The 14348-nt window shown below is 46.6% G+C and overlaps 1 protein-coding gene across 1 annotated transcript in view; it reads right to left on the bottom strand.

Annotated features, from left to right (window-relative positions):
• Positions 1-14348, bottom strand: part of PPIP5K2 (diphosphoinositol pentakisphosphate kinase 2) — a 2362281-nt gene that overhangs the window by 415782 nt on the left and 1932151 nt on the right. The window contains exon 28 of the mRNA XM_069625464.1: positions 12417-12509. Coding sequence (XP_069481565.1) covers positions 12417-12509 — 93 coding nt within the window. The remainder of the gene's footprint in view (positions 1-12416; positions 12510-14348) is intronic.

Here is a 14348-nt window from a genome sequence, read left to right as displayed (position 1 = left end):
GATGCTACTCTGGTATTTTTATCGCCTGATTCCGGGTAGACTTTCGAGAGCACACTTTTCGGGTACTTTCCATACATGTTTGTATTTGTAGTCAGTTGCAAGCCTGAATATCCTGCATATGTCACTTCTGTGCTATTCAGAGGGACTTCAGAAGTGTTGTTCGTTTCTCCATTTGCTTGGGATGATGGCACTTCTATACAATCGTTCGTTTCTCTGTTTGCTTGGGATGACGGCACATCTATATAATCATCATTCGCTGAAGGGTTTGGATCTAAACTTTGAGTCACAGGCAGTCCCGTTCTCCTATTTTGAACCAAAGATTTTAATTTGATCAGTTCCTGTACTGAATTTAATAGACTTTTTTTATCTGCTCTTTCTAGGTCCAAGGCTTCCTGCAGCTTCTTTTGGATTGCATTGGCATAGTCTGACTCGTGGTCAACTCTAGATTGTAGAGATGTGACAAATGATTTGATGAATATAATTTACAAATGAATAATTGCAAGGGGAGTGGCCTGATCCTTTGTGTTTTTATTCATGCTCTCGTAAAATTTGAGAAATGGGGCCAAAGAGATTGTAAGCACGGCCATTATGTTGCATTGTGACTTGAATGCAGAGGGAAGAGCCCCCTCTGTAGGGTCACTCATTGACTTGGGTGAAAATACTAAGTCATCCAAAGACAATGTAGCCGTAGATTGATGGTCGTTCACTGTGTGATGCAGGGCTCCATTTTCAACATTGACAGTGTTTTTCGGAACGCTATTGGGGGGACTTGTTAATCTCAAAGAAGATTTTGAGGAAAAGGACACAGGTCCTGCTGTTACTTTAGGAATCAGGTGTAAATGCAGAGTGTCCTGTCTCAGACAAACACCCTGGGTGAGGGAATCGTCCTTCTGGGTCGTGTATGATGACAATTCTTCCGGGTGGATTGAATTCCAGAATTTGTTGCTACCTGCAGTAGGTACGGTGCCAAGTATTTTGGCATAGCTTCACTTTGTAATATATCCACATCTGTGAGGTCAAAAGAGACCCCCGAGTGGAAGGAAATTCTCAAGCAAGTATTAGGCAATGCTTCAGTGGATCGTATTGGAATCTTTTTGTAAACGTTTGAAGCAAGGGAGTCTTTCATGGGCGTCACCTCTGTGTTAGCAAAGGTGTTTTTCCCTGTCAATGCATGTGCGAGCCACAACCATTCCATCCCTTCCTCCCCCCTTGGAGTCCTGCAACCATGTTTTGGCATCTTTCATTGCCAGCACAGGGACCCAAGTTGTGAAATGGCTCAGAATGGGGGGATGAATGAAATGATCGTTTTTCAAGATTTTGTGTTTTAAAGGGAAGCCCGCTCACCTGTGATTTCAGCTGTTATCTGGTGAGCAGCATTGGAAAAAACATTATCGCTTCCAAGGAGGGATCCATCACAGGGAAAATCCAAATATGCAGAGCGTTTATCCTACGGATTCTGAGGCCTTCCAGGCACACAGTGAACAATCCTGCATGCTATGCGACTGGAGTGTGTTTTTATGATGTAGCACCTCCCAGCATGAATAAAGGTAGAGGGAAGACTGCTTCTTCAAAGTCAATACTGACACTAGCAAAACAACAAATAAGTCTCTCCCCACAGTCAATCCAGAGCATGTGTAGGGGGGTTCATTTGGCACAATACTAGAAATAGAATAGCATTATGGAAACTGCAAAACACCTATGACCGAGGGGGCATTAAACTGCCCAACTTTGAGGTTTATTACCTGGCCAGCCAACTACAATATGGGGCGAGGTGGTTAGTGGAAGACTCCACACCGGAGTCCAGATTGTTGAAGGCTGAATGTGACCCATTTTTCCTGAATTAATGGATATAGGTGCCAAAATCGCAACAGGACAGGGGGTCAAGAATGCTGGTTTTGGGGTGGAAGATGTGGTCGAGGGCTTGCTGGTTCTTGGGGAATCTGCTCCCGTGTTCCCTCCCCGCAGGTGCCGCTAGTGGTACTGGGGGAGTGGATGAGCAATTGAGGAAGATAGTCAGAAGGCATTGGGAGCTGATTGGTGTAGCAACACTTGTGGATGTGTGGCAGGGTGGGAAGGCAGTGGAGTTTGACACACCCGGGACAGTACATCACTTATACATGGTTGGTGCGGAAGATAAAAGAAACTTGGTCGGAGGTAGTGTTGGCCCGACAGCCCGACACAGCCATAGAAACATTTTATGATGTGTCGGATGCAAGCCATGAGTTCTCCCGTATATACGAACTGCTGATGTCAAGAGTGGGGAAGGAAGTGATCCAGTTAAGACAGGACTGGGAAGAGGAACCCGAGGAATCTATGAGCGATGAGTTGTGGGTGAGGGTACAGGGATGCCACAAAAAAGTGTCCAGGAATGCAAGATTGCAACAAATCCTGTTATATGTTACCCATAGAGCGTATATGACCCCTCAGAAGATTGCAAGGTTTAAAAATGCAGGAGCACAAACATGTCCTAAATGTGGGGAGGAAAATGCAGGACTGGTACATATGTTCTGGGCATGCCCGGAAATAAGGAGATTCTGGAGGGAAGTGGCCCACCTTTTGGCTGAGAAGGAGGTTAATCTGGAGGTGGAATATTTGTGGGCATGTATGGTGGAGGGGTTCCCTAGGCCACGTAAACTGAAACATGTAAGTAAACTCAAAGACCTGGCCTACATAATCTCTAAGCGCAGAATTGCCATGAGCTGGAAAGCAAGTAATAGACCAAAAGTAGAAGTCTGGTGGCATGACCTTCGAAAATGGGCAGCTGTGGAAACAGTGGTATGGAGTGAAAAAGTTAATAGAGGGACATTGACAGCCTGGAGGCACTTAGTAGCTACACTGTCTGGATCTGCCCAGACTTGCCTAGAGGAGGATGATTCCTCGGGCGGAGCAGAAGAAGGGTGTCTGCAGGTAGCGCGGTGGTAGATGATGAGGTAGGGTAGGCTTGGGATAGCTGAGGCGGGTAATGGAGAGGCGGTGGACACATCACAAAACGGCACATAAGACTTGTAATGTATGATTATACTTGTTGTTCACTGTTTGGTTCCTTTTGGTTGGTTGTTTGTTGGAATAAATAAAAATTGTTTTTAAAAAAGTCCCCACAGCCAACACTCTTGCGCACTCCGCAGAGAATCCCTTTCGGTCAGCAAGGAGGGAGAGAAGGATGTGTGGTCGACGGTATTGAATGCAGCTGAGAGGTCAAGGATGACGAGGAAGCTTGAGTAGCTCTTATCCATGATTTCGAGGGCATCATACACCACTGGATGGTGGCTGTCTCAATGCTACACTTGGGGTGTTAGGAGGTGGAGTTGATTGATTCTGGTGGGTCGTTTTGATCCATCTACTTTTTTCAAGATGTTGCCAATAAACAGTAGGTTTGTAATGGGCCTGTAGTTAACCAGGTCATCTGGACTTGTGATAAGAAGTACAAATATGATCAACTAGCTGGGGTACCCACATTGCCCGTATCCTGATCGAGTGGTGTCTCAGGTGCCCTGGAGGATGTTATTCTTGTCCTCGTGTCAGCAAGTCTTGCTTCAGTTTGCTCTGGCATCTCTTTTGTCCTGGAGAAAGTTGCTCTTGTCCTGAGGTCGGCAAGTCGTGCTGCTTTGCTTTAGTTGTGTTTCAGAAGCTCTTGATATTGATTTTCACTTTGAATCAGATGGAGCTTTTTGAAGTGTTGTTCGTTTTTTGTGCGGTATGTTTCAGTCACTTATGGCTTCAGCACATTTGAGAAAATGTCCAAGAAAGATTGATTGTGTTCTCTTTTTGTGAATTAACGTAAGTTAACCGTAACCTTGCAATTTACCATATTTGGAATGGCGTGATAAACATTTTAAATTATATTTTTATTCCCTTTAAAAAGGCTTTAATAAACAGTTTCAAACTGTATGCAGTAGTAATACATTTTAAAGGAATAACCAACTTATCGAACATTTTGCTTCAGGCACTTAGCTGCTGTAGTGAATCAGGGTGAGCGTCAGTAAATGAGGATGTCTAAGGAGTACATTTCTTTGCATCCAAACAGACTACAATCTTGCCCCCAGACAAAGGAGGAATCCATGCAAAATTTGGTAGTAGTGGTTTCAACGGTGTGGATTTGTATAGTTGGACAAACATACACACACATTTGTTTTTACATATAAGTTGTTTGCATCCAAACAGACTACCATCTTGCATCATACACACAAACCTACATACATTCAGCTTTTTATATAAAGATTGTTGAAAGACTGGGTGCAAAACCCTAGGGCCAAAAGTGTAAATACATCTATTTAAACCAATGGAGCAAAATAGGTTCAGTTCAAGCATTCACTACATGACTTTGGAGAAGAGCTACTTTGGGATTAATGTACCACCAACTTTTTCTGGAAATTGAAGTTCATGAAGTGATTTTGGCTTAAAAATATGTGGCCATAGAGAACCCCTTTTATCTGTCCACCCGTCTCTTCATTTACAGCAACATCGCCTCCAAAGTCTGCAGAAAGTTTTATTTCTTAAATGGTAGGTGTATATTCTACTGGTTTGTGTTGCAGGAAAGAAGACTGCAGCCATATCTGGGGATGCATTGAGTCCTTGGCTGACATTCACTGATGAGGTATTGAGGAAACCTGTCATTATTACTGTGCTCACACAGCCTCCTTGCTTCACACTCCATGAATCTCTAATCTTTCTGCTAGGGAGGATAATGAGAATTTCTGTCAATTTCATGAATAAAACTGGATACGTGGCCTCATTTGTGAGGATGTCGCACTTAGTACCCACCTGACAAACTTTATCATAGGTCTCCCAGGCACTGACATCTACACATCAAGCCCGCTTAATGAGGTAGGGGCATTTCTATCTAGGGCCACTGTGACAACCACCAAGTCAATGGTCAGATGGTATGGTATGTTGCGAAAATAGGCTAAGCTCAGCTTCAGGTGTTCTATTCAATTAATTGAAGACTTTAATCTTGAAATCTTCAAAATGGCAATCCGCCCTAATCTGCAAAGTGCTTTAGCAATGGCAAACTCCATGTGTAAGGACAGCCAGTGTGGATTTGCCTTGACAGACATCCTAAAAAAAAAGTATTTTACTTCGTACAGAATATCATAAGAAAGCAGATAAAAGATACATTGGCCTCCTATGTCCCACTTCATATATAGACTCTGTTTTCTGGATCATGGCAATGGATCATTAGAAGAGTGAGAAGCTGGGCGTTTGCATGTTTGAGACGAGGAAAAATGAGAGAAAGAAGCCAAGAGGTCGCCCACTGTGCCATCGATTGATTGAAACAGGTCATAAGGTTCTCACTCAGCACATCAAGAAATAAAAATGATAAAAAGATCTCCATCATTAGCAGAATGATCCCATACAAACAACATGGGTCAGAGTACACTATAACAATTCCATAACTTTTTATCCAGCAGACAAATACTGGTATCCCCAGGATACCGCCTAATGCAATTAGCTTTAACGCAACTTGGTCCAGCGCTATTAGCGCCGAATCCCAAGTTGCGGTACAGTGGTAAATCCCCATTTATTTTCAATCCATAGGCCTCTAAGGGGTTTATTTTTGCCACAATTACTGAGGCGCTAATTGCGCCGTAAATGGGCGGAATGTCTGTGCATTCACCTCCAGCTCAAAGCCGAAGGTGAATGCTCTGAGGTCCGACGAAACTCGGGATTAGGCAGAGCGGTAATGCAGCTGTAATAGAGCTACCGCCGCATTTTTACCGTTCCGCTCAACCTATGATGAGGCCTTAAGTGCCAATAAAGAAGAGTACTAGAGCTCTGCTGCCGAGTTCTATGGCCCCAGTTCCAATGCCTTTTCAGAGAGTACAGAAGATCTCAGTTGCAGTTAGCACAAAAGAGTAGTTGAAAGCTTTGGAACAGCATTGGAGCTCACAAAAGTGAGATTGAATGGTTTCCCCGTCTCTTGTCCTGAAAACCTTGAGGGGGCAAATGGACTGCAATACTAATAAAAAGCAAATTGGAACAATACTGTGGGAAAACACAGTGCACAGCAAACATACTGCACTTCTTATTTTGACCATTCCGCTCACGGTTCCAAAGAGATGAGAAAGTGAAGGTAGTAGGTTATGGTGCAGCACACACAAATAATATTTTCTCAATAAGTACATTAAATGAACTGCATTGTGAAGTCTAATGTTATTCCATAAGCACTACACATTTATCTGGCTATATTGGGAGAAAAGAACACTGTATAGCGAAAATATTTGTAAAGCCCCGTTTGTATAACACTATTGTAAAACAAATTAGCTTATGCTGATTTTGATGCATCGACTCTACATCTAAAAATTAAGTGTTACTCACCGGAGTGACTAACACACTCCTAGTCCCCTTTCCTGCATCCTGCATGGGTGTCCCTGACGAGGGACGGGAACAGAACCTCTTTTCCACCAGAAAAAGACATTTCCCCTTTAGATTTACTGGCACGCGGGGGCGCTGCCCCGGGAGCATGGGCTCCTTTAACCCCGCCCACCAGCACCACACCTCAGTCCCCTTTTGATGCGTCGGCTGTATTACACTCTAACAACCACACTGGTCTTATTATAGGGGGATGGATGGTGGGACGTATGGAGGAAAGGGGACTATGGACTAGGAGTACGCTAGTCACTCCGGTGAGAAACACTTAATTACTCCTATGTCCAGTCCCCTTTCCTCCATCCTGTATGGGCGATTACAACTGATAATGCCATGGGGAGGAGACACTGACCCTCTAGGCAAATAGATAACGCAGGACCGCTTGGCCGAATGCTGTATCTGCCTTGGCCCTGGTATCCAGACAGTAGTGTTTGCAAAAGGCTGAAGTGGTGGCCCATGTTGCCACCCTGCTGATCACCTGCCTGGGAATGTGGGGTTGGAACGCAACAGCGGTCGCCTTGCATCTTACTGCATGCCCATGCATGCCCTGCAGAGGATTTACGTTGCATTTTGTATGTCTCCTGGATTGCTGCTGTCATCCATCGAACTATGGATGTCTTGGAGGCTTGCTGCCCAGGCCTAGAGCCTCCAAATGTTACAAACAGTGTGTCCGTCTTGCTGATGCCCTTCGTCCTGTCCAGATACAATTTCAACGCTCTCCTGGCATCCAGACAGTGAAGCGTTTTTTCTGCTTCACCTTGGGGTCTGGGAAGAATATGGGGAGCACAATCTCCTCGTTGATATGGAAGGATGATGCCACCTTCTGAAAAAACCTGGGGTGTTTGACCGGTGGGTACAGCGTGGTCAAACGCGACAGGTGTTTCTTTACTATGGGATTGTCGGAAGATAGGATAAGAGTCAGAGTTCCCATCACCGATAGCGGGCAGGTAAATTCTGCAGGTATCGACCTGGACGCCAGACCTGGCGAGATAGGCCGAGAATGATAAGACTTAGTCGAGGGTGCATGTGAGTGGGTTCACCCCTTTTTCCTTAGCCCAAAAGCAGAATCTCGTCCATTTACTTTTGTACTGCTTGTGCGTAGCCTGACTTCTGGCACTTTGAATGATCTCCAGATTGTCGCTGGACAACTGAAGGTGCTGGAGCATTAGCTGCTCAGGAACCAGGTCACTAGGGCTAGCCTCTCCGGAGCAGGGTGTAGCACTGCGCCTCCCTGCTTTGCTAGTAGAAGGCTCTTCCCGAGGGGGAGTATAATCTCTGGATGGATTGACATCTGTTGCAGGTTTGAGTGTCAGGGCTGCGCCGGCCAGCGGGGTACTACGAGGATTATCTTGAGGTTTCTGGATTTCCTGATCTTGCTCACCATCTTGTGCACAAGCGGTGTGGGTGGGGATGCATATGCTCACATTCCGTCCAAGGGTATCTGGAGTGCGTCCCCTAAAGCGTTGCATGCCCTTCCTCCCCAGGACGCGAATTGCTGACACGTCCGATTGTGTACTGTTGCAAACAGGTCTGGTGTTGGGTGGCCACATCTGCTGAACACTTCCTGGAGTACTCGCTCATTCAGATTCCACTCGTAATTGTCGGCGGCCAGGCGACTGAGCCATTCAGCTTCGAGGCTGGACTCTCCTGGATGGTGGGCCGCCGAAAGCCACACTTCCTGGCTGATAGCCCATTCCCACATCTCCAGGGTCAACGGGTACAATTACGGGGATCTGGTGCCCCCCTGTTTGTTGATATAGTACATGCAGGTTGTGTTGTCTGTCTGGATGCACCAAGACCTGCCCTTGATGGTCGGGAGAAAGCACTTGAGGGCCAACTGTATAGGCATAGGTTTTAGCCAGTTGATGTATTTCTGCCGGTCGGTCGGGGTCCAGAGCCCATGCACCGAGTGCATTCTCAGGATGGCTCCCCACCCATGCAGTGAGGAATCACTGGTAATGGTATACTCTATGGGTGGTGGATGGAACGGTCTGCCCACCAGAATGTTCTCCTCCTGTTGACACCATCCGAGGTCATGGTCCAGATGTTGTGGGATGGAGACAGGGCCCCCTGATGACCCGATTCCTGATCCCAAGAATTTGCAAAATGCAACTGGAGCCTCCTCATACGGAGCCTGGTGTACGGGAACACCAGAAGACATGCTGCTAGTACGATGAGAAGGTGTTGATACTACCAGGCTGTGGGGATTGACCTGTTGTGGATATGGGAGACTGCAGACTGAATTGCTGTAACCTTGTCCCCTGTGGGGAAAACCCTCTGCTTCTGTGTCCCACAAAAGGCCCAGAAACACTAGCATCTGTGTAGGGGTGAGCTGAGATGTTTGGTAGTTGATCTAAAACCCCAGGTCGAACAGGGTGGAGATAAGCCTGTCCGCTGAGTCTCAAACCTGCTCCGGAGAAGAACCCCTGACTAGCCAGTCATCGAGGTACGGGTAGACGTGCAGCCCCTCTAACCTGAGGAGAGCCGCCACCACATTCATGAGCCTCTTGAGACTCCTTGAGCTGAATTTAACCCAAAGGGCAGAACCATGTACTGGAAATGCAGGCCCCTGAACCTGAGGAAGGCCCAGTGAGGCTGCCCAATAGGAATGTGGAGATACGCGTCCTTCAGGTCCCCACATAGTGTTTTGGCTATGAGCGCTGGCGTCACCATCTTGAACTTCTGCAGGGGTAGGTAAAGATTCAGGGAAGACAGATTCAACACCACTTGCAGGCCCACCTGGTTCTTCTTCTGGATAGCAAAGATGCAGGAGTAAAAGCCCTGCCCCTACTGGGGAGAGGGAACCTGCTCTACCGCTTTGCTCTCTACAAGGGAGTGAATCTCCGCTATGAGTGATGGTGTGTCAATCTGTGGGAGGGGGGAGAAATTGGAGGAGGAGAAGGAAGAGGTAGCTGGAAGCACCAGGACACAGCTGAGATGACCCATGCGTCCGTGAACTTTGCCCGCCTGGGGTGCTGTGGACCTGAAAAGAATGGTCATGGTTTCTTCTGGTCCGAGGCTGAAGAGGAGGGGGACTGGATGAACCCTTTAATTGATGCTTTGTGGGGTTTCCTCCAGTGCTAACTGGGAGACCTGTCCGTCTGCCCGGCTTTGTGGACCTGGAACCCGCAGTAGCTGCCAAATGATCGCCCGTGTCTGAGCGGGACTGTGTCTGTGAGAAAGGTTAAGCTGCCGGTTTGGTAAGAATGGCCAGCGACTTTGCTGTCTGAGAGCTGCTCTTATTCTTATCGAGCTCCTCATCAGTTGAGGAGTGGAATAGTTCACTCCCCTGAAGCGGAAGGTCGAGGATTCCATCCTGCACATCCGGGTTGAACCTGGTACCTTTTAGCCAGGCGTGCGTTTCATGTCTGTTGCCAGACACTTTGCTCTTTTAGCCGTGTCGATGTGGCCTACACAAACCCCCATAATGTCCTGAGCCACATGTTTTGCCTCAGCTAGGCCCACTTTTAATGACTCTTGCTTGTCCTTAGGGATGTCAGGCATAAAGTCTGCTATTTCCCCTCCTCAGAAGTTCAATAGCCTCAGCGAGGATGGCGTCTACGTTAGCCTGTCTGAGTAGACCTTCTTGCTTTATGATTCGAGAGTCTTTTCTTCCTTTTTCAAGAGGGCTGCCATGGCAGTAATAGACGAGGAAGCCTGGGGCTTGGCATACATGGATGCTGCAGCGATAACTGATGACAGAAGATGCAGGTGCATAGAGAGCAGTATGCTGTCCCTCTCGTCATGTCTGAACCTAGCATTCAGCTTTTTGTTGACGGGTAGCGTGGAGTAAGGCTCTTTTTGGCCAAAGCCTCCATATCCTTCTGTAGGGGGATGCCAGACCTAATTTCCGTCCTGATGCTCCGAACTCCTGCTTTAGGCAGCTCCTTCTGGGTCTGGGGGATGCCCAGGTATTCCGACAGGCCGGCAATCCTGTCATGGAAGGCTTTTGCCGAGAAGGGAGTGTCCTGCTCCTCCTCGTCTGTGTTCTTCTGGTTATCTGCCCCTGTGGGGGCGCCTGTCACCTTTTGAGGATTATCCATGGTGGGGGTTTGCACCTGCACCGGGGCTGCTGGAGCCTCAGCAATGGGCTGCTGCAGAGGCAGAGCCTGAGGAGGAAGCATGGGCTGTGTTATCGTGGGTTGCGTCAGTGAAGCCGGGGCCAACATGTCTTTAATAAAGCCTCTGAGAAATGAGCTCATTTGTGGGGACCGTATAAGGGACATGAATTTGTCAAAAAACCTGGCTTCACAGGCTGACTCTGCACGATCCTGCACGGGGGCGAATATGTCAGCTGCCTCCCCAGCCCTTGTCCGTACTGGGGTCACTGTACCTGGAACCCGAGATGTTGGAGTACAGCGTGGTCCTGGTGATGGGCATCAGTGTTACCCAGTCTGTCCTAGGAGCAAAACCTCTCCTTTGTTGATCGCCTTTGCTGCTCGGGAGTGGCAGCCATTTTGCCTCGAGCGCTGCCATTTTGTCCACGCCTTGAGCACGCGGACCTGTAGCCGGCATGTTTCTAGGCTCAGCCTGCATGCTTGACTGCATCGGCTCTGCCCCGCACCTCAGGTGTACACCCGGTTGGCTGTGCGCCCTTGGACTCCCGGTCGTTATTGCTAGCCATGCGTAAAGGTGCCCCCTCGGGTAAGGACTCGGTATCAGGGCAATGCCATTGGGGACAAGTCACGGTGGTAGTAGAGCTCACAGGCCCCTTGGCTGAGGGACCAGCAGGGCCCTTGAACCCCTCAGCTATGAGGCCGGTAGCTGCATGAGCCTCGGTGCTCCCTGAGCTAGTGCAAGGGCAAGACTGGCCCCTCCCGCCAGATTACTTCCCCGAGAAGGAGACGCCTCTGCTGGGTGCTTTAGAAAATAATGCACCAACCCTCTTTGTCTTCCTCCGGACTTGATGTTCTAAAGAGGAGTCCTGTTGAACAGTTCCCTCCAACGCTCGAGTCCGTGTTTAAGCGACCTAGGTTTGAGAGTCGCACGTGAAGCATCCGTCCCAACTGTGGTGGTCCTCACCAAGGCAACGGAGACAGAATGCGTGGGGATCTGCTGTGGGGAAGGAACGGTCGCACAATGGGCACCTGCAAAAGCTTGTTGAGGCCAACATGCACCGAGGACAAACTAGGACACCGGTGGAAAGTGTTCCCAAATCTGTAAAACAAAAAGAAAACATAGGATTCTGGGGAAAGCACATGGAATTACGAGGCTTAAGGCCTCACCCAAAAGCGCTGGTGGAGCGGTCTGTTCCCATCGATGCAGAAAAGGGGACTGAGGTGTGGTGCCAGTGGGCGGGGTTAGGGGAGCCTGCACTCCCGGGGCCGCGCCCCCATGCGCCAGTAAATTAAAGGGAAAAAGTTTTATTATAGAAACGAGGTTCCGTTCCTTTCCCTCACAAGGGACGCCCATACAGGATGGAGGAAAGGGGCCGGACGTGGTAGTATGATGCATAGATCCCATCTCTGAAACGGTTGATAGACATAGAAAACCCTATTTGAAAATTTCCTGGGAAATTACATGCGTGCTCAGGGCAATTGTGCCAATTTTTGACTCTAGAGTTAAAGTATGAATATATTGTGTAATAAATGGCATAGTATCTCAGTTTGTAAAACAGCACACATGACATTATGTAGTATTTGGTGAAAGTATGTTTGTTTGCGATAGCTTAAGCATTGTCATATGGGCAGCGAAGAGTATAAAAAGCAATCTCAGGCTTGATTTCAGGGCACCAAACAAATAAACAGACATTCAACCAATTTAGCAGTATTAACATGCAATCAATTTGACAACAGTGTGTGACCAACTGAGGATAATTTTGTTTGATACTATTGAATACATGTGAAACTGATGTTGTTGTAAAGCAGTAGAAGCTTAAGGGAAACACTACACTAAGGGTCTAATCCAGCCACCAATGCAGATAATACGTTGCAAGTCTTAAGCAGGGTTGCAGCACAACACGGGAGAAGGAAACATGTGACAAGCTCAGCTCTTCTAAAGGTTGGAGGCAACTGGGGTCTGTGGATGGCAAGATGAGAGGGATGCCTTACCTCTTACGTGAGAGGTCCCAGGGTGCCTCTTTTCTTTACCCTTCCCAGTATGAGTAACCTTTTTTTTCCACCCCTCCTTCTGTGAGGGGTACTCTGCAGAGGAGAAATATTTTGTTGTGAACATATGAGGATTTGTTTTTGTATGGTAGGAACTGAAAGGGACATAATTGTGCATGGTGACTAACAAACCCTCTTCTTCGACACAACTGGGATGTGAACAACATCTAATATTGTACTTACCGTGGACAATCTGTAACCATACCGAGGCCACAATGCCTAACAGTGTACCCAAATGAGGACCTACACATTTCTCTGACCAGTAACATATGTGCTCTTGAATACATCATATTCTACTAGATTACTTGCATCACTACTCCCAAATGGCATTCAAACATTGCCCATATTACAGAAACTTTGCATTAGTGCCATAACATTTTTCACAACATTTGCCCAGGGACACAAACTGGACCAATGCAAAATGTATTGAATCAATACATTTTTGCACAAAGGCAATGGCAAAGCTGCATGCCACAAGAGCAAGTTTTCTGTGATACAGCCCAGATCTTTAAAACAACAGTTTTAAATTACTGTCAATGAAGCCCACATCCAACTCTGCTTAGTTTCATACAAATTGAGCCATGTAGCACCTATACTTCAGTCTATAAAGACAGTCTTTGGTGGGAACAAAGAATATTCAAACACTAAGCAATGAATGGTATAAGCCATCTTGCCATCTAGGAGGGCAGAGTTAATAAATGATAAATAAATAACAAACGTCAAGTTGGCAAATACTTTTGGAGATGGCAGAAATATAACAAATGCAATAAGATCAACTTGAATGTTTAAGCATTAGTTCACATGTGCATATTTGGTTGCAAATATGTTACCTATCAGCAACACAACCTGTCTCAGTGCTTGACCTCCAACCAATAGCTTTCGAATAACTACATATTGGAGAGAAAACATGCCTCCCCACCACCAACTAAACTAAATGTGTCTTGGATTCAGTTTACACTTGCCGTAATCATTAAAAAAAACTTTAGACATGGCACCTCCAATTTTTGCAGTAGAGCAGAAAAGCATTGAATGAATAGGAAGCTTGATACTGGTAAGTAAATGTTTTTCATGGATTTTATTTTGTTGTTGGGCTCATATCCTTGGAATTGACTTTCAATTATTTTTTTCCAGAAAAAGATGGTGGCAGACACCAAGTCTAAATGACGGTTTACCACACAGTGCTCAACTTGAGAATTCACTCTGCTACTCTGGTGAAGTCAGTCATATGCAGAATAACAACATGTTTGCCAAAGAGCGCATCAAGACATATTCTGTGTGCTGACTTTAAATACTGGAGTCAGAGATTTCAAAATGAAATAGAGTTTTGGGCAAATAAGGACCTTCCTGATAGGACTCCTTTGAAGGTAAAATAAAGTGTCCCGGAAAAACTAAAGGTTTGTACCTAATTGGTACCTTCTCTTATGCTAGTCCTTACTTCTTCCATTTATAAAGTGAAGGAACAGTGTCATTGTATTATTAGTAGCGTAACGTTTCCCAAAGCAACATGTGGTCAGTATGATTTAGTCTCAGTGAAGCTCTCGTTTTCTTCAGTACAGATCCCCTGCATGCTCAGGTCTCACTTATTTCTGTGTGTGTCTGCCTGGTAGAGCAATATGAAACAAATTTGTAGTAAGGGGTGTGAGGAAAGTAGGGAGTTTAATGGCTTAGAGCACTGTTTCTACACAGAGGTGTAACCCAACAAATAATGAAGCATTAACATTGATATTCCTACTCTGTTGGGTCTCTCAAATTGCCAGCCCTTGTAAATTCATAAGCAATCAGTTATGTTAGTTCCTTCTTCCATCACACCACATCCCCTGCTGCCTGGCAACCCTTGTCCCTGACAGCACCCTCAATGCTACAAAGGTACTATCT

The sequence above is a fragment of the Ambystoma mexicanum genome, chromosome 6p (assembly GCF_040938575.1).
Source record: "Ambystoma mexicanum isolate Mex_15411 chromosome 6p, UKY_AmexF1_1, whole genome shotgun sequence".
NCBI lineage: Eukaryota > Metazoa > Chordata > Amphibia > Caudata > Ambystomatidae > Ambystoma > Ambystoma mexicanum.
This window is presented reverse-complemented; position numbering and strand designations above follow the sequence as displayed.